The 19,917-nt window shown below is 47.1% G+C and overlaps 1 protein-coding gene across 2 annotated transcripts in view; it reads right to left on the bottom strand.

The window, feature by feature from the left end:
* The window catches only part of DYNC1I1 (dynein cytoplasmic 1 intermediate chain 1), a 116,686-nt gene that overhangs the window by 31,389 nt on the left and 65,380 nt on the right, over window positions 1-19,917 (bottom strand). For both annotated transcript variants that reach the window (XM_038766714.1, XM_038766721.1), the window contains exon 15: window positions 1,288-1,428. In XM_038766714.1, the coding sequence (XP_038622642.1) occupies window positions 1,288-1,428 (141 nt within the window). The remainder of the gene's footprint in view (window positions 1-1,287; window positions 1,429-19,917) is intronic.

Here is a 19,917-nt window from a genome sequence, read left to right as displayed (position 1 = left end):
AGTGCTTGGCACATAGTACGCGCTTAAGAAATACCATCATCATCATTATTATTATTACTATATCTCCCCCAGCACTTAGAACAGTGCTTGGCACATTGTAAGCGCTTAAGAAATACCATCATCAGTATTATTATTATTACTATATCTCCCCCAGTGATAGAACGTGCTTGGCACATAGTAAGCGCTTAATACCATCATCATTATTATTATTATTATTACTATATCTCCCCCAGTGCTTAGAACAGTGCTTGGCACATTGTAAGTGCTTAAGAAATACCATCATTATTATTATTATTATTACTATATCTCCCCCAGCGCTTAGAGCAGTGCTTGGCACATAGTAAGCGCTTAAGAAATACCATCATCATCATTATTATTATTACTATATCTCCCCCAGCGCTTACAGCAGTGCGTGGCACATAGTAAGCGCATAAGAAATAACATCATCATTATTATTACTAGATCTCCCCCAGTGATAGCACAGTGCTTGGCACATAGTAAGCGCTTAAGAAATACCATCATCATCATTATTATTATTACTATATCTCCCCCAGTGACAGAACAGTGCTTGGTACATAGTAAGCGCTTAAGAAATACCATCATCATCATTATTATTATTACTATATGTCCCCCAGTGCTTAGAACAGTGCTTGGCACATAGTAAGCGCTTAAGAAATACCATCATCATTATTATTACTATATCTCCCCCAGTGATAGAACAGTGCTTGGCACATAGTAAGTGCTTAAGAAATACCATCATCATCATTATTATTATTACTATATCTCCCCCAGCGCTTAGAACAGTGCTTGGCACATAGTAAGTGCTTAAGAAATACCATCATCATTATTATTATTATTATTACTGTATCTCCCCCAGTGCTTAGAGCAGTGCGTGGCACATAGTAAGCGCTTAAGAAATACCATCATCATTATTATTACTATATCTCCCCCAGTGATAGCACAGTGCTTGGCACATAGTAAGCGCTTAAGAAATACCATCATCATCATTATTATTATTACTCTATCTCCCCCAGCGCTTAGAACAGTGCTGGGCACGTAGTGAGCACTTAAAAATATGATGATGACTGTGACTGTGAGCCCACTGTTGGGTAGGGACTGTCTCTATATGTTGCCAACTTGGACTTCCCAAGCGCTTAGTACAGTGCTCTGCACACAGTAAGCGCTCAATAAATACGATTGATGATGATGATGATGACTGTTCTGCTCAGTGTGCATGAGAGAGACGCCCCTCCCCGTGTCCCCTGCTGCCCCCCGCCCCCAGCCCACCTCGGTGTCACTGTTGAGGTCCCAGAGGTCGAGGCGGCCCATGCCGTCCACGCAGGCGAAGAGTGCGGGATGCGCGGGAGACCACATGGCGTCGTATACGTAGTCCGCGCTGTCTTCAAAGGAGTACAGCGGCTTGTTGTGCTGCGGGAGAGACGGACCACAAGACACACATACATACAGGTGGGCCCTCAGGTCTGGGCGTCCTCACCAGTCCAGCCCAGCCCAGCTGATGAGGGTATTTGTTAAGCGCTCACCATGAGCCAAGCACTGTTCTAAGCTCTGGGATGGATACAAGGCGATCAGGTTGTCCCACGAGGGGCTCCCAGTCTTCATCCCCATTTTCCAGAGGAGGGAACTGAGGCCCAGAGAAGCGAAGTGACTTGCCCAAAGTCACCCAGCTGACAAGTGGCAGAACTGGGATTAGAACCCGCGACCTCTGACTCCCAAGCTCGGGCTCTTCACCCCTGACCAGTCCAGTCCAGTCCAGTTCAGTCCAGCCCAGTTCAGCCCAGTCCAGTCCAGCCCAGTCCAGCCCTGCACAGTTCAGCCCAGTCCAGCCCAGCCAAGTTCAGTCCAGCACAGTTCAGCCCAGCACAGTCCAGTAACAGTTCAGCCCAGCTCAGTCCAGCCCAGTCCAGCCCAGTCCAGCCCAGTTCAGTCCAACCCAGTCCAGTTCACTCCAGCACAGTTCAGCCCAGTCCAGCCCAGCCTTGTCCAGTCCAGTTCAATCCAACCTAACCCAGTTCAGTCCAGCCCAGCCCAGCCCAGTTCAGTCCAGCCCAGTTCAGCCCAGCCCAGTCCAGCCCAGCCCAGTTGAGTCCAGTAACAGTTCAGCCCAGTCCAGTTCAGTCCAGCCCAGTTCAGCCCAGTTCACTCCAGCCCAGTTAACTCCAGCACAGTTCAGCCCAGTCCAGCCCAGCCTTGTCCAGACCAGTTCAGTCCAGCCTAACCCCGTTCAGCCCAGCCCAGCCCAGCCCAGTCCAGTAACAGTTCAGCCCAGCTCAGCCCAGTTCAGTCCAGCACAGTTCAGCCCAGCCCAGCCCAGTCCAGTAACAGTTCAGCCCAGCTCAGCCCAGTTCAGCCCAGCCCAGTTCACTCCAGCACCATTCAGCCCAGTCCAACCCAGCCTTGTCCAGTCCAGTTCAGTCCAGCCTATCCCAGTTCAGTCCAGCTCAGTTCAGCCCAGTCAAGCCCAGTCCAGTCCAGCCTAGCTCAGCCCAGTCCAGCCCAGTTCACTCCAGCCCAGCTCAGCCCAGTCCAGCCCAGTTCACTCCAGCACAGTTCAGCCCAGTCCAGCCCAGCCTTGTCCAGTCCAGTTCAGTCCAGCCTAACCCAGTTCAGTCCAGCCCAGTTCAGCCCAGTCCAGCCCACTCCATCCCAGGCCAGGCCCTCAATCAATCAATCAATCAATCGTATTTATTGAGCACTTACTGTGTGCAGAGCACTGTACTAAGCGCTTGGAGGGCCGGCCGCCCCTTCGGGTGCCTGACAATGGGGAGGCCGGGGGGAGACTTCCCTGTTGCCAGGCCCACCCCGCCCCAAGGAGCCAGGTGGACGCCCCTCCCCAGGGAGCCACGTGGACGCCCCGCCCCCGCCCCCCTCCGCAGGGCTTCATTCATTCAATCGTATTTATTGAGCGCTTACTGTGTGCTGAGCACTGGACTAAGCGCTTGGAAAATAATAATAGTAATCATCATCATCATCAATCGTATTTATCGAGCGCTTACTATGTAAGCTTGAGAAGCAGCGTGGCTTAGTGCAAAGAGCCCGGGCTTGGGAGTCAGAGGTCATGGGTTCTAATCCCGCCTCCGCCACTTGTCAGCTGTATCCATTCATTCATTCAATCGTATTTATTGAGCGCTCACTGGGTGCAGAGCACTGTACTAAGCGCTTGGGAAGTACAAGTTGGCAACATATAGAGACGGTCCCTACCCAACAGTGGGCTCACTGCTGTATGCCTTTGGCCAAGTCACTTCACTTCTCTGGGCCTCAGTTCCCTCGTCTGTAAAATGGGGATGAAGACTGTGAGCCCCCCATGGGACAGCCTGATCACCTTGTAATAATAATAATAATAATAATGGCATTTGTTAAGCGCTTACTATGTGCAAAGCACTTTTCTAAGCACTGGTGGGGGGGGAGGATACAAGGTAATCAGGTTGTCCCCCGGGGGACTCACAGCCTTAATCCCCATTTTACAGATCATCATCATCATCATCAATCGTATTTATTGAGCACTTACTGTGTGCAGAGCACTGTACTAAGCGCTTGGGAAGTACAAGTTAGCAACATATAGAGACAGTCCCTACCCAACAGCGGGCTCACAGTCTAGAAGGGGGAGACGGAGAACAAAACCAAACATACTAACAAAATAAAATAAATAGAATAGATATGTACAAGTAAAATAAATAAATAAATAAATAAATAAATAAATAAATAAAGTAATATTTATTAAATATTAAACAGATGAGGGAACTGAGGACCAGAGAAGTTATTTGACTTGCCCAAAGTCACACAGCTAAGTGGCAGAGGTGGGATTAGAAGCCATGACCTTCGACTTCCAAGCCTCATGCTGTTTCCACTAAGTCACGTTGCTTGTAACCTCCCCAGTGCTTAGAACAGTGCTTTGCACATTCTTTCTTTTCTTTTCTTTTCTTTTAGACTGTGAGCCCACTGTTGGGTAGGGACTGTCTCTATATGTTGCCAATTTGTACTTCCCAAGCGCTTAGTACAGTGCTCTGCACATAGTAAGCGCTCAATAAATACGATTGATGATGATTTGCACATAGTAAGCGCTTAATGACTGTGAGCCCACTGTTGGGTAGGGACCATCTCTATACGTTGCCAACTTGTGCTTCCCAAGTGCTTAGTACAGTGCTCTGCACACAGTAAGCGCTCAATAAATATGATTGAATGAATGAACTGCTATTATTATTATTATCACTATTATTATTATTATTGGTGATTAGCTCGAATGGTAGAGCGCTCGCTTAGCGTGTAAGAGGTAGCGGGATCGATGCCCGCATTCTCCACTTCTACTTTCCAGCGCTTAGAACAGTGCTTTGCACATAGTAAGCGCTTAATAACTGTTATTGTTATTATTATAATATATTATTATTATTATTGGCACCGCCCATTCTAGACTGTTATTATTATTATTATTGGCGATTAGCTCAAATGGTAGAGCGCTCGCTTAGCATGTAAGAGGTAGCAGGATTGATGCCCACATTCCCCACTTCTACTTTCCAGTGCTTTGCACACAGTAAGCGCTTAATAACTGTTATTGTTATTATTATTATTATTGGCATCGCCCATTCTAGACTGCTATTATTATTATTATTATTATTGGTGATTAGCTCAAATGGTAGAGCATTCGCTTAGCATGTAAGAGGTAGCAGGATCGATGCCCGCATTCTCCACTTCTACTTTCCAGCGCTTAGAACAGTGCTTGGCACATAGTAAACGCTTAATAACTGTTATTATTATTATTAGCGCCGCCCATTCTAGACTGCTATTATTATGGCTCAGTGGAAAGAGCCAGGGCTTTGGAGTCAGAGGTCATGGGTTCAAATCCCGGCTCCGCCAATTGTCAGCTGTGTGACTTTGGGCAAGTCATTTCTCTGGGCCTCAGTTACCTCATCTGTAAAATGGGGATTAAGACTGTGAGCCCCACATGGGACAACCTGATCACCTTGTAACCACCCCAGCGCTTAGAACAGTGCTTGGCACATAGTAAGCGCTTAATAAATGCCATTAATTTTGTCTCCCCCTTCTAGACTATGAGCCCACTGTTGGGTAGGGACTGTCTCTATATCATCATCATCACCAATCGTATTTATTGAGCGCTTACTGTGTGCAGAGCACTGTACTAAGCGCTTGGGAAGTATAAGTTGGCAACATATAGAGACAGTCCCTACCTAGCAGTGGGCCCACAGTCTAAAAGGGGGAGACAGAGAACAAAACCAAACATACTAACAAAATAAAATAAATAGAATAGATATGTACAAGTAAAATAAATAAATAAATAAATAGAGTAATGTTTGGTTCTGTTCTCTGTCTCCCCTTTTTTAGACTGTGAGCCCACTGTTGGGTAGGGACTGTCTCTATATGTTGCCAACTTGTACTTCCCAGGCGCTTAGTACAGCGCTCTGCACACAGTAAGCACTCAATAAATACGATTGATTGATTATTATTATCATTATTATTATTATTATTGGTGATTAGCTCAAATGGTAGAGCGCTCGCTTAGCATGTAAGAGGTAGCAGGATCGATGCCTGCATTCTCCACTTCTACTTTCCAGCGCTTAGAACAGTGCTTTGCACATAGGAAGCACTTAATAACTGTTATTATTATTATTATTATTATTATTATTATTGGTGCCGCCCATTCTAGACTGTTATTATTATTATTATCATTATTATTATTATTGGCGATTAGCTCAAATGGTAGAGCGCTTGCTTAGCATGTAAGAGGTAGCAGGATCGATGCCCGCATTCTCCACATCTACTTTCCAGCGCTTAGAGCAGTGCTTTGCACATAGTAAGCGCTTAATAACTGTTATCATTATTGTTATTATTATTATTAATCAATCAATCAATCAATCGTATTTATTGAGCGCTTACTGTGTGCAGAGCACAGTACTAAGCGCTTGGGAAGTACAAGTTCGCAACATATAGAGACGGTCCCTACCCAACAGTGAGTAGCAGGATCGATGCCCGCATTCTTCACTTCTACTTTCCAGCGCTTAGAACAGTGCTTTGCAATCAACCAATCAATCAATCATATTTATTGAGCGCTTACTGTGTGCAGAGCACTGTACTGAGCACTTGGGAAGTACAAGTTGGCAACATCTAGAGACGGTCCCTACCCAACAGTGGGTAGCAGGATCGATGCCCGCATTCTCCACTTCTACTTTCCAGCGCTTAGAACAGTGCTTTGCAATCAATCAATCAATCAATCAATCGTATTTATTGAGCGCTTACTGTGTGCAGAGCACTGTACTAAGCGCTTGGGAAGTACAAGTTGGCAACATCTAGAGACGGTCCCTACCCAACAGTGGGTAGCAGGATCGATGCCCGCACTCTCCACTTCTACTTTCCAGCGCTTAGAACAGTGCTTTGCAATTAATCATCAATCAATCGTATTTATTGAGCGCTTACTGTGTGCACAGCCCTGTACTAAGCGCTTGGGAAGTACAAGTTGGCAACATATAGAGACAGTCCCTACCCAACAGTGGGCTCACAGTCTAAAAGTAAGCGCTCATAGTAAGTGCACATAGTAAGTGCTTAATAATTGTTATTATCATCATATATTATTATTATTATTATGGTTGTACATATTTATTACTCTATTTATTTATTTATTTATTTTATTTGTACATATCTATTCTATTTATTTTATTTTGTTAGTATGTTTGGTTTTGTTCTCTGTCTCCCCCTTTTAGACTGTGAGCCCACTGTTGGGTAGGGACTGTCTCTATATGTTGCCAATTTGTACTTCCCAAGCGCTTAGTACAGTGCTCTGCACTTAGTAAGCGCTCAATAAATACGATTGATTGATTGATTGATATTATTAATTATCGCTGCCCATTGGCCTTATTGCGGAGGCTCCGGCTGCGAAGGTGACGCCTGCCACCTGGTGGCCGCGCAGGGGAACTGCTGCCTCCTGGCCACTGCCAACGGGCACTGCCAGGGTCACTCATTATGGATAATAATAATAATGATAACAAAAACAATAACAATCATAATACTTATTAAGCGCTTACTATGTGCAAAGCACTGTTCTAAGCGCTGGGGAGGATACAAGGTGACCAGGTGGTCCCACGGGGGGCTCACAGTCTTCATCCCCATTTTCCAGATGAGGTCACTGAGGCCCAGAGAAGTGAAGTGCCTTGCCCAAAGTCACACAGCCGACAAGCGGCAGGGCCGGGATTTGAACCCACGTCCTCTGACTCCAAAGCCCAGGCTCTTTCCACTGAGCCACGCATTACCTTGTAACCTCCCCCAGCGCTTAGAACAGTGCTTTGCACAAAGTAAGCACTTATATATATATATTTGTACATATTTATTACTCTGTTTATTTATTTATTTATTTTACTTGTACATATCTATCCTATTTATTTTATTTTGTTAGTATGTTTGGTTTTGTTCTCTGTCTCCCCCTTTTAGACTGTGAGCCCACTGTTGGGTAGGGACTGTCTCTAGATGTTGCCAATTTGTACTTCCCAAGCGCTTAGTACAGTGCTCTGCACATAGTAAGCGCTCAATAAATACGATTGATGATGATTGATGATTAAGCATTATTATTATTGAGAAGCAGCCTGGCTCAGTGGAAAGAGCCCGGGCTTGGGAGTCAGAGGTCATGGGTTCGAATCCCAGCTCCGCCACAGGTCTGCTGTGTGACCTTGGGCAAGTCACTTCACTTCTCTGCGCCTCAGTGACTTCATCTGTAAAATGGGGATGAAGACTGCGAGCCCCCCGTGGGACAACCTGATCACCTTGTATCCCCCCCAGTGCTTAGAACAGTGCTTCGCACATAGTAAGCGCTTAACAAACGCCATCATCATCATCACTCCTCCCCCTTTTAGACTGTGAGCCCACTGTTGGGTAGGGACTGTCTCTATGTGTTGCCAATTTGTACTTCCCAAGCGCTTAGTACAGTGCTCTGCACATAGTAAGCGCTCAATAAATGCGATTGATTGATTGATTGATTGATCACTTAGAACAGTCCCTGGCACATAATAAACGTTTAACAAATGCCATCATTATTTTCATTATTACCATTATCCTCCCCCTTCACACGGGGCATTCCCTAGCTCTGCCCATTCTCCAAGCCCCCTCTCCCAGCCACCTCCGAGGGAAAGACCCCGGGCTTTGGAGTCAGAGGTCATGGGTTCAAATCCCGGGTCCGCCAACCATCAGCTGTGTGACTTTGGGCAAGTCACTTCACTTCTCTGCACCTCAGTTCCCTCATCTGTAAAATGGGGATTAAAACTGTGAGCCCCCCGTGGGACCACCTGATCACCTTGTAACCTCCCCAGCGCTTAGAACAGTGCTTTGCACATAGTAAGCGCTTAACAAATAATTATTATTATTATCTAGAAGTAGCACGGCGTAGTGAATAGAGCATGGGTCTGGGTCTTGGGTTCTAATCCCAGCTCCGCCACTTGTCTGCTGTGTGACCCTGGGCAAGCGCTCAGCGCTTGGCACAGAGTAAGTGCTGAGCTAACGCCACAAATGTATTTTTTAATGGTATTTTTTTAAGCAGCATGGCGTAGTAGAGAAGCAGCATGACCTAGGGGACAGAGCTGGGGCTGGGAGTCAGAAGGTCATGGGTTCTAATCCTGGCTCCGCCCCTTGTCTGCTGTGCGACCTTGGGCAAGTCGCTTAACTTCTCTGTGCCTCAGTCACCTCCCCTGTAAAATGGGGATTGAGACTGTGAGCCCCACGTGGGACAAGGGACTGTGTCCAACCTGATTCCCTTATATCCTTATGTCTTTTAGACTGTGAGCCCACTGTTGGGTAGGGACTGTCTCTATATGTTGCCAACTTGGACTTCCCAAGCGCTTAGTACAGTGCTCGGCACACAGTAAGCGCTCAATAAATACGATTGATTGATTGATATCCACCCCAGTGCTTAGTACAGTGAGAAGCAGCGTGGCTCCGGAAAGAGCAGGGGCTTTGGAGTCAGAGGTTGTGGGTTCAAATCCCGGCTCCGCCAATTAGCTGTGTGACTTTGGGCAAGTCACTTTTCTGTGCCTCAGTTACCTCATCTGTAAAATGGGGATTAAGACTGCGCGCCCCACATGGGACAACCTGATCACCTTGTAACCTCCCCAGCGCTTAGAACAGTGCTTTGCACATAGTAAGCGCTTAATAAATGCCATCATTATCATTATTATTATTATTATTATTATTATTATTATTATCATTACAGTGCTGGGCACATAGTAAGTGTTTAACAAAGACCATAATTATTGTTAAGCACTTATTATGTGCCTGGCACTATACTAAGCGCTGGGGTAGACCCAAGATAATCAGATTGGACCCAATCCCTGTCCCACATGGGGCTGACAGTCTCAATCCCCATTTTATAATGAGGTAATTGAGGCCCGGAGAATTGAAATGACTTGCCCAAGGTCACACAGGAGACAAGTGCTGGAGCTGGGATTAGATCCCACAACTTTTTGACTCCCAGAACCCCGTTCTATCCACTCCACTGTGCTGCTTCCCAAAATCCCTGCCCTCAAGGAACTGACAGTGTACTGTGTGCAGAGCACTGTACTAAGCACTTGGGAAGGGACAATAGCGTTAGTATTCATTCATTCATTCATTCATTCATTCAATCGTATTTATTGAGCGCTTACTGTGTGCAGAGCACTGTACTAACCGCTTGGGAAGTACAAGGCGGCAACATATAGAGATGGTCCCTACCCAACAACGGGCTCGTGGGGCTCACAGTCTTCATCCCTATTTTACAGATGAGGCCACTGAGGCCCAGGGAAGTGAAGCGACTTGCCCAAGGTCACACAGCAGGCAAGTGGCGGAGTCAGGATTAGAACCCAGGTCCTCCTGACTCCCAGGCTTCGCTCTACCCACAAGGCCAAGCTGCTTTTCTATGTATGACCCTCTTGTATGTACGTATGTATGATTTCTTCCCTCTGCCCATCCGCCAAGCTAGCTCTCTTCCTCCCTTCAAGGCCCTACTGAGAGCTCACCTCCTCCAGGAGGCCTTCCCAGACTGAGCCCCTTCCTTCCTCTCCCCCTCGTCCCCCTCTCCATCCCCCCCATCTTACCTCCTTCCCTTCCCCACAGCACCTGTATATATGTTTGTACATATTTATTACTCTATTTATTTTACTTGTACCTATCTATTCTATTTATTTTATTTTGTTACTATGTTTGGTTTTGTTCTCTGTCTCCCCCTTTTAGACCGTGAGCCCACTGTTGGGTAGGGACTGTCTCTATATGTTGCCAACTTGGACTTCCCAAGCGCTTAGTACAGTGCTCTGCACACAGTAAGCGCTCAATAAATACGATTGATGATGATGATGATGACTGTATATGTTGCCAACTTGGACTTCCCAAGCGCTTAGTACAGTGCTCTGCACACAGTAAGCGCTCAATAAATATGATTGATGATGATGATGATGACCATGGAGAGGGAAATCAGGCAACCCACCGACACCTCTTCCCGCCACCGGGCTGGCAGAGACAGCTGCCCGCGCCCGGGGTCTTTCCCGAGAAATTGTCATGCCAGGGAAGCTTGGGGTCACGTGGCTTGGGAGCCCCCCCATAGCCAGGAAAGGGAAACACCCTGTAATTGGGCCTCATGAATTATTCATCCCATCTTGTCTCCTTCTAATTTCTGCATAATGGCTTCGCTAATCCCTGATCAATTAATGGAAAATGAAATTTAAATGATAATAAAAACCCTGGAGATGGAGGAAATTAAGTCTTCTCTTCTCCCCTGACAGAAATCTCAACAATGAGCTCTCTTTCCTCTTGCGTTTCCCCTCCCCAGGACCCCCCGGACCGGTTGACGGTCGCCCCCACAACCCCAACCCTGGTCCCACTGTTGGGTAGGGACCATCTCTATATGTTGCCAACTTGTACTTCCCAAGCGCTTGGTCCAGTGCTCTGCACACAGTAAGCGCTCAATAAATATGATTGATTGATTGATTGGTCCCCATCCCAGCCCCTCAGTGCTTATAAATCTGTGACTTATTTAGTTCTATTCACACCTACCTGCCCCTCTAGACTGTAAGCTTGGCTCCATCCCCCCCATCTTACCTCCTTCCCTTCCCCACAGCACCTGTATATATGTATAAACATATTTATTACTCTATTTATTTATTTATTTATTTAACCTGTACATATCTATTCTATTTATTTTATTTTGTTAGTATGCTTGGTTTTGTTCTCTGTCTCCCCCTTTTAGACTGTGAGCCCACTGTTGGGTAGGGACCGTCTCTAGACGTTGCCAACTTGGACTTCCCAAGCGCTTAGTCCAGTGCTCTGCACACAGTAAGCACTCAATAAATACGATTGATGGATTGATGATGGATGGATGGTCCATCCGTCCGTCGGTCCGGACGGCCGCTGTTGGGTAGGGACCGTCTCTATGTGTTGCCGACTTGTACTTCCCAAGCGCTTAGTACAGTGCTCTGCACACAGTAAGCGCTCAATAAATACGATTGATTGATTGACTGATTGATTGACGGCGGGCAGGGGAGGGAAACACCTCTGATTTGGACTCTCCCAAACGTTCAGTACTGTGCTCTACTCACAAGAGGGATTCCATACGTATTATTGATTCATTCATTCATTTGACCGTATTTATTGAGAGCTTACTGTGTGCACAGCACTGTACCGAGAGCTTGGGAAAGTATGCTACAACAATAAACAGACACAGTCCCTGCCCACAGTGAGTTTTACTCCATCATCATCATCATCAATCGTATTTATTGAGCGCTTACTGTGTGCAGAGCACTGTGCTCTGCACACAGTAAGCGCTCAATAAATACGATTGATTGATTGATTGTACTAAGGGCTCCATAGCGGCCCTCCCGGACCCAAGTAGCTAACCTCATTTGAATCCCAGCAGAGAAGAAGTCTAGGTATCTTGGTTCACTTATATCCGTATATAAAATGATTTACACCCCCAAACACACGGGAAAAGGCCATAAATAAAACCCAGATCCCCCCTTTTCTGCATCTACCGGGGCCTTTTCAGCTTGACTTCTCACGTTCCGGCATTCCTGCTTTAATCTTTCCACCATTTCCTTCAGCATTTGATTAGAATTCAGCAAATCATTCTGTGATTGGGTAAGCCAGGTCACTTGGAACTCGATCAATCAATCAATTGAATTTATTGAATGCTTACTACGTGCAGAGCACTGTGCTAAGCATTTGGGGGGAACAATAAAAAAAATTACGGCATTTGTTAATCAATCAATCAATCAATTGATCAGTTTGTTAAGCACCTACTATGTGCCACGCACTGAACTAAGCACTGGGGTGGATAATAATAATAATAATAATAATAATAATGATGATTGCATTTGTTAAGCGCTTACTACGTGCAAAGCACTGTTCTAAGCACTGGGGGGGGGATACAAGGTGATCAAGTTGCCCCACGTGGGGCTCACAGTCTTAATCCCCATTTTACAGATGAGGTAGCTGAGGCTCAGAGAAGTTAAGTGACTTGCCCAAGATCACACAGCAGACGTGTGGTGGAGCCGGGATTCGAACCCCTGACCTCTGACTCCAAAGCCCGAGCTCTTTCCGCTGAGCCACGCTGCTTCTCTGCAAGCAAGTGGGGTTCATCATCATCATCATCATCAATCGCATTTATTGAGCGCTTACTGTGTGCAGAGCACTGTACTAAGCGCTTGGGAAGTACAAGTCGGCAACATCTAGAGACAGTCCCTACCCAACAGTGGGCTCACAGTCTAAAAGGGGGAGACAGAGAACAAAACCAAACATACTAACAAAATAAAATAAATAGAATAGATATGTACTAGTAAAATAAATAATTAAATAAATAAATAGAGTAATAAATAAATAAATAGAGTAATAGGTTGGACCTGGTCCCTGTCCCATGTGGGGCTCACAGTCTCAGTCCCCATTTTACAGATGAGAGAACTGAGGCCCAGAGAAGTGAAGTGATTTGCCCGAGGTCACACAGCAGACAAATGAGAGAGCTGAGATTAGAACTCATGACCCATGATACTTATGAGAAACAGCATGGCGTAATGAATAGAGCCCAGGCCAGGGAATCCAAAGAACCTGGTTTCTAATCTCTGCTCCTCTACTTGCCTGCTGTGTGTGACCTTAAGCAAGTCACTTCACTTCTCTGGGCCTCAGTTCCCTCATCTGTAAAATGGGAATGAAGACTGGAAGCTCCACATGGGATAGGGACTGTGTCCAATTTGATTGTGTGCCCACCCGGGACAATCTGATTATCTTGTATCTTTCCCAGTGTTTACAACAGTGCTTGGCACATCGTAAGCGCTTAACAAATACCATTATTATTACTATTATTAGCTTGTATCTTAGTATACTGGCCTCTCCCAAGCGCTTAGTACAGTGCTTTGCACACAGTAAGCCCGTTGTTGGGTAGGGACTGTCTCTATATGTTGCCAATTTGTCCAAGCACTTAGTACAGTGCTCTGCACATAGTAGGGAAATTGGGTAGCAGCGTGCCTCAGTGGAAAGAGCCCGGGCTTGGGAGTCAGAGGTCATGGGTTCCAATCCCAGCTCCGCCACTTGTCGGCTGTGTGCTTTGGGCCAGTCACTTCACTTCTCTGTGCCTCAGTTCCCTCATCTGTAAAATGGGGATTAAGATCGTGAGCCCCACCAACCTGATCACCTTGTATCCCCCCAGTGCTCAGAACAGTGCTTTGCACATAGTAAGTGCTTAACAAATACCGTCAGTATTGTCATTATTATAGTAAGCATTCAATAAATATGATTGAATGAGTGAATGAATAAATGCGATTGATTGAATGAGTTAATTCAGTGCCTGCACATGGTAAACGCTTAACAAATACCATAAAAGGCTTCAAGGCTGTCCATCCATCCATCCCCTCGCCCCCTCCTCCCTCCCCTCCCTTCTGTCCTTCTCCAGCCCAGCCCGCACCCTCCGCTCCTCTGCCACCGCTAATCTCCTCCCCGTTAGGCCTCGTTCTCGCCCGTCCCGCCATCGACCCCCGGCCCACGTCCTCCCCCGGGCCTGGGATGCCCCCAATCCCTCTGCCCCTCCGCCAAGCTCGCTCTCTCCTCCCTTCAAGGCCCTACTGAGAGCTCACCTCCTCCAGGAGGCCTTCCCACACTGAGCCCCTTCCTTCCTCTCCCCCTCGTCCCCCTCATCTTACCTCCTTCCCTTCCCCACAGCACCTGTATATATGTATAGATGTTTGTACGTATTTATTACTCTATTTATTCATTTATTTTACTTGTACATATCTATTCTATTTATTTTATTTTGTTAATATGTTTGGTTTTGTTCTCTGTCTCCCCCTTCTAGACTGTGAGCCCACTGTTGGGTAGGGACTGTCTCTAGATGTTGCCAACTTGGACTTCCCAAGCGCTTAGTCCGGTGCTCTGCACACAGTAAGTGCTCAATAAATACGATTGATTGATTGATTGATTCCCAGACTGAGCCCCCTCCTTCCTCTCCCCCGTCCTCCCCCTCCCCACCCCCCGCCTTACCTCCTTCCCCTCCCCACAGCACCTGCATATATATTTGTACAGATTTATTACTCTATTTATTTTACTTGTACATATTTATTCTATTTATTTTATTTTGTTAATCATCATCATCATCAATCGTATTTATTGAGCGCTTACTGTGTGCAGAGCACTGTACGTTAATATGCTTTATTTTGTTGTCTGTCTCCCCCTTCTAGACTGTGAGCCCAGTGGTGGATAGGGACCGTCTCTATATGTTGCCAACTTGGACTTCCCAAGCCCTTAGTACAGTGCTCTGCACACAGTAAGCGCTCAATAAATACGATTGAATAAATGAATAAATAAAAAAAAATCAACTAGAGGGAAGGAGACCAGGTATGCAAGCCCCATTTTACAGATGAGGAAACCGATGAGGAAACCAAATACGATTGATTGGTTGATTGAGGCCCGGCGAGGTGATTTTTTGTCCTGAGATGTCCCCTACTTCGGTCCCTCCCTACGGTGGACTTTGAGGGGCTCCAGCCCGGTACTCAGAGCACTGGTCCGGGCCCAGCCAGGAGACCCCAATATCTGCAATCGGGGGGTGGGTGGGGGGGGGTGACCCCCCATCAGCAGCTGGTCACCCCACTCTCTCATCTCCAGTGGAGAGCAGAGACTGACACCCCCAATCTCCACCAGGGACCCCAATCTCTGATGTCCAGCGGTGAGTGACCCCCATCCGCAGCAGGGGCTCTGATCTCTGATCTCTAAGATCTGATCTCTGATCTCTGGTCTACTTGTTTTGCTTTGTTCATTCATTCAATCCCATTTATTGAGCGCTTACTGTGTGCAGAGCACTGGACTAAGCGCTTGGGAAGGACAAGTCGGCGACATAGAGAGACGGTCCCTGCCCAACAACGGGCTCACAGTCTAGAAGGGGGAGACAGACAACAAAAGAAGCAGCGTGGCTCAGTGGAAAGAGCCCGGGCTTTGGAGTCAGAGGTCATGGGTTCAAATCGCGCCTCGCCACTTGTCAGCTGTGTGACTTTGGGCAAGTCACTTAACTTCTCTGGGCCTCAGTTCCCTCATCTGTAAAATGGGGATTAAGACTGTGAGCCCCCCGGGGGACAACCTGATCACCCTGCAACCTCCCCAGTGCTTAGAACAGTGCTTTGCACATAGTAAGAGCTTAATAAATGCTATTAAAAAAAACATGGAGACAGGTGTCAAAATCACCAGAACAAATAGAATTAAAGCTATATGCACATCATTAACAAAATAAATAGAATAGTAAATACGTACAAGTAAAATAGAGTAATAAATCTGTACAACTATATATACAAGCGCTGCGGGGAGGAGGGAGGGGGAGGAGGAGAGGAAAAAGGGGGCTCAGTTTGGGAGGGCCTCCTGGAGGAGGTGAGCTCTCAGTAGGGCTTTGAAGGGAGGAAGAGAGCGAGCTTGGCGGATGTTTGGAGGGAGGGAGGGCATTCCAGGCCCGGGCAAGGACGTGGGCCGGGGGTCGACGGTGGGACAGGCAAGAACGAGGTACAGTGAGGAGATTAGCGGCAGAGGAGCGGAGGGTTTTGTTGTCTGTCTCCCCCTTCTAGACCGTGAGCCCGTTGTTGGGAAGGGACCGTCTCTATATGTTGCCGATTTGTACTTCCCAAGCGCTTAGTACAGTGACCTACACACAGTAAGCGCTCGATAAATACGATTGAATGAATGAATGAATGAATCTCCAGTGGACAGCATAGAGTGACCCCCTAATCTCCACCAGGGACCTGATGTCCAGCGGCTAGTGGTTCCCTGTCTTTGCTCTCCCCCCTCCTCCGCCCCACAGCATTTATGTATAGATCTGTCATTCTATTTTTTTATATCAATGTCTGTTACATGAATCGACGTCTGTCTCCCCCCCGACCCCGTCTAGACTGTGAGCTCATTGTGGGCAGGGATTGCCACTGTTTTATTGCTGCATTGCACTTCCCCAAGAGCATAATACAGTGCTCTGCACACAGTAAGCACTTAATAAATACGATTGAGTGAATGAATGAAGTGAGCCCGTTAATAATAATAATAATATTGTCATTTGTTAAGTGCTTACTTACCATGTGCAAAGCACTGTTTTAAGCACTGGGGAGGATACAAGGTGATCAGGTTGTCCCATGGGGGGCTCACAGTCTTAATCCTCATTTTACAGACAAGGTAACTGAGGCACAGAGAAGTTAAGTGACTTGTCCAAGGTCACACAGCTGACCACTGGTGGAGACGGGATTTGAACCCATGATCTCTAACCCCCAAGCCCGTTCTCTTTCCATTGAGCCACGCTGCTTCTCTGCAGCTGGGACCCCTGACCTCCAGCGGAGAGCATAGAGTGACCCCCACCAGAATCTCCTCAAGAGACCTTTTCATTCATTCAATCGTATTTATTGAATCGTATAAATGGTATTTATTACTGTCTCTATGTGATGCCAATTTGTACTTCCCAAGCGCTTAGTACAGTGCTCTGCACATAGTAAGCACTCAATAAATACGATTGATTGATTGATTGATTGATTGAGCGCTTACTGTGTGCAGAGCACTGTACTAAGCGCTTGGGAAGTGCAAGAGACCTTGATCCCCAGTTGTGAGTGGCCCCAATCTGCAGCGAGGAGTGACCCCCAATCTCTGATCTCCAGCGGAGAGCAGCCCCTATCTCTATCAGGGACCCCGTTCTGAGGCGGAGGAACTCGATCTTTGGGAGAGACCCCAGTATCCAGCAGGGGAACCCCAATCTCTGCTGGGGAAGCAGCGTGGCTCAGTGGAAAGAGCCCGGGCTTTGGAGTCAGAGGTCATGGGTTCAAATCCCGACTCCGCCACTTGTCAGCTGTGTGACTTTGGGCAAGTCACTTCACTTCTCTGGACCTCAGTTCCCTCATCTGGAAAATGGGGATTAAGACTGTGAGCCCCCCGTGGGACCACCTCATCACCTCGTAACCTCCCCAGTGCTTAGAACAGTGCTTTGCACATAGTAAGCACTTAATAAATGCCATTATTATTATTATTATTATTATCTCTGGCAGAAGAGGGCCGGCTGGGAGCCAGATGCGGACTTTCAGCCCCACTGGAAATCCACGCCAAGGAGGGCCCGTGTCGGTGAGCAGCATGACAGCAGGCAGTGTGGCGGGGGGCAGGGGTGAGAAGCTTTGTGCTCATCGCTTAGAGAAGCAGCGTGGCTCAATGGAAAGAGCCCGGGGCCGTTGAGTCAGGAGGTCATGGGGTTCAAATCCCGGCTCCGCCACTTGTCATCTGTGGTGACGTTTGGGGCTAAGTCACTTCACGTCTCTGGGCCTCGTGTTTCCCTCATCTGTAAAAATGGGGATTGACTGTGAGCCCCCGGTAGGACGAACCTGATCACCTTGTAACCTCCCCATCACTTAGAACAGTGCTTTGCACATAGTAAGCGCTTAATAAATGCCATTATTATTATTATTATTATTATTAGCTCCGCGAGCAGTGGGATCTTATATCATAGAAAAGCAGTGTGGCCTAGTGGATACAGCCCAGCCCGGGAGTCAGAAGGACCAGGGTTCGAATACCAGCTCTTGCCACTTGTAATAATAACAATAATAATAATAGTAATGATAATGGTATTTGTTAAGCACGTACTATGTGCAAAGCACTGTTCTAAGCACTGCGGGGATACAAGGTGATCAGGTTGTCCCACGTGGGGGCTCACAGGCTTGGTCCCCATTTTCCAGATGAGGTTCCTGAGGCCCAGAGAAGTGAAGTGACTTGCCCAAAGTCACCCAGCTGACAATTGGCGGAGCCGGGATTTGAACCCATGACTTCTGACTCCAAAGCCCGTACTCTTTCCACTGAGCCACAATGCTTCTCTGTCTGCTGTCCTTCAAGGACCTACTGAGAGCTCACCTCCTCCAGGAGGCCTTCCCAAACTGAGCCCCCTCCTTCATCTCCCCCTCCTCCCCCCTCCATCCCACCATCTATATGTGTGTACATATTTATTACTCTATTTTACTTGTACATATTCTATTTATTTTATTTTCTTAACCCCCTCCATCCCCCCCGCCTACCTCCTTCCCTTCCCCACAGAACTGTATATATGGATATATGTTCGTACATATTTATTACTCTATTTATTTTACTTGTACATATTCTATTTTATTTTTGTTAATATGATTGGTTTTGTTCTCTTGTCTCCCCCTTCTAGACTGTGAGCCCGTTGTTGGGTAGGGACCGTCTCTATACGTTGGCCAACCTGTACTTCCCAAGCGACGTAGGTCCAGTGCTCTGGGCACACAGTAAGCGCTCCGTAAATACGATTGAGGTGAAATGCTGTGTGAGTTCTGGGCAGGGCACTTCGCTTCTCTTGGGCCTACAGTGTCCTCATCTGGAAAATGGGGATTGAAGACCGTATATAAGTGATATATGGTTGACAATATTTATTACTCTATTTATTTATTTATTTTATTTGTACATATCTATTCTTTTATTTTGTTAGTATGTTTGGTTTTGTTCTCTGTCTCCCCCTTTTAGACTGCGAGCCCACTGTTGGGTAGGGACTGTCTCTATATGTTGCCAAATTGTACTTCCCAAGCGCTTAGTACAGTGCTCTGCACATAGTAAGCGCTCAATAAATATGATTGATTGATTGACCGGGAGCCCCACATAGGCCCCAGAAGCCAGCCTGGTGCCAAGGCTTGCTCCCCTGGTCTGCCCCGCACCAGTTACCATGTCTTGCTCGCCTGCCCTGCCCGTTGATGGGTCCCCCGGCCTACCCGGGGAGCCGTGCCCAAGCCTGGTTCTCCCGGGCCTGCCCCTGTGCCGCCTCGCAGGGAACAATCCCCTAATCCTGCAGGCGCCGCTGAGAAAGTAGGTAATTACCCACCAAGAGGAATGTGAGTCCCGTCCCCATCCCGGGATCAGGCATGGGACTGGAGCCCGAGATCACCGGGAAAGCCTCCCCACCCCCTGGCCTTTCTGCAGAACCCATTTCTGCATCGGAGCCTGCTTTTCATGGTTCATATAATAAGAAGAAGAATATTAATTATAATCGTGGTATTTGTAAATGTGCGCACTATGTGCCGAACTCTGTACTAAGCTCCAGACGGGGTAGAATCAAAGATAATCATGGCCCACATGGGGGCTCACAGTCATAAGTAGGAGGGAGCCACGGGTAATAATAATAATAATAATAATGAGAAGCAGCGTGGCTCAGTGGAAAGGGCCCGGGCTTTGGAGTCGGAGGTCATGGGTTCAAATCCCGGCTCCACCAACTGTCAACTGCGTGACTTTCGGCAAGTCACTTCAATCAATCAATCAATCGATCGTATTTATTGAGCGCTGACTGTGTGCAGAGCACTGGACTAAGCGCTTGGGAAGTACAAGCTGGCAACATATAGAGACGGTCCCTACCCAACAGTGGGCTCACAGTCTAAAAGGGGGGAGACAGAGAACCAAACC

The sequence above is a fragment of the Tachyglossus aculeatus genome, chromosome 2, assembly GCF_015852505.1.
Source record: "Tachyglossus aculeatus isolate mTacAcu1 chromosome 2, mTacAcu1.pri, whole genome shotgun sequence".
Classification (NCBI taxonomy): domain Eukaryota; kingdom Metazoa; phylum Chordata; class Mammalia; order Monotremata; family Tachyglossidae; genus Tachyglossus; species Tachyglossus aculeatus.
The sequence above is the reverse complement of the archived record's forward strand: the minus strand, read 5'-3'. Positions and strand labels throughout refer to the sequence as shown.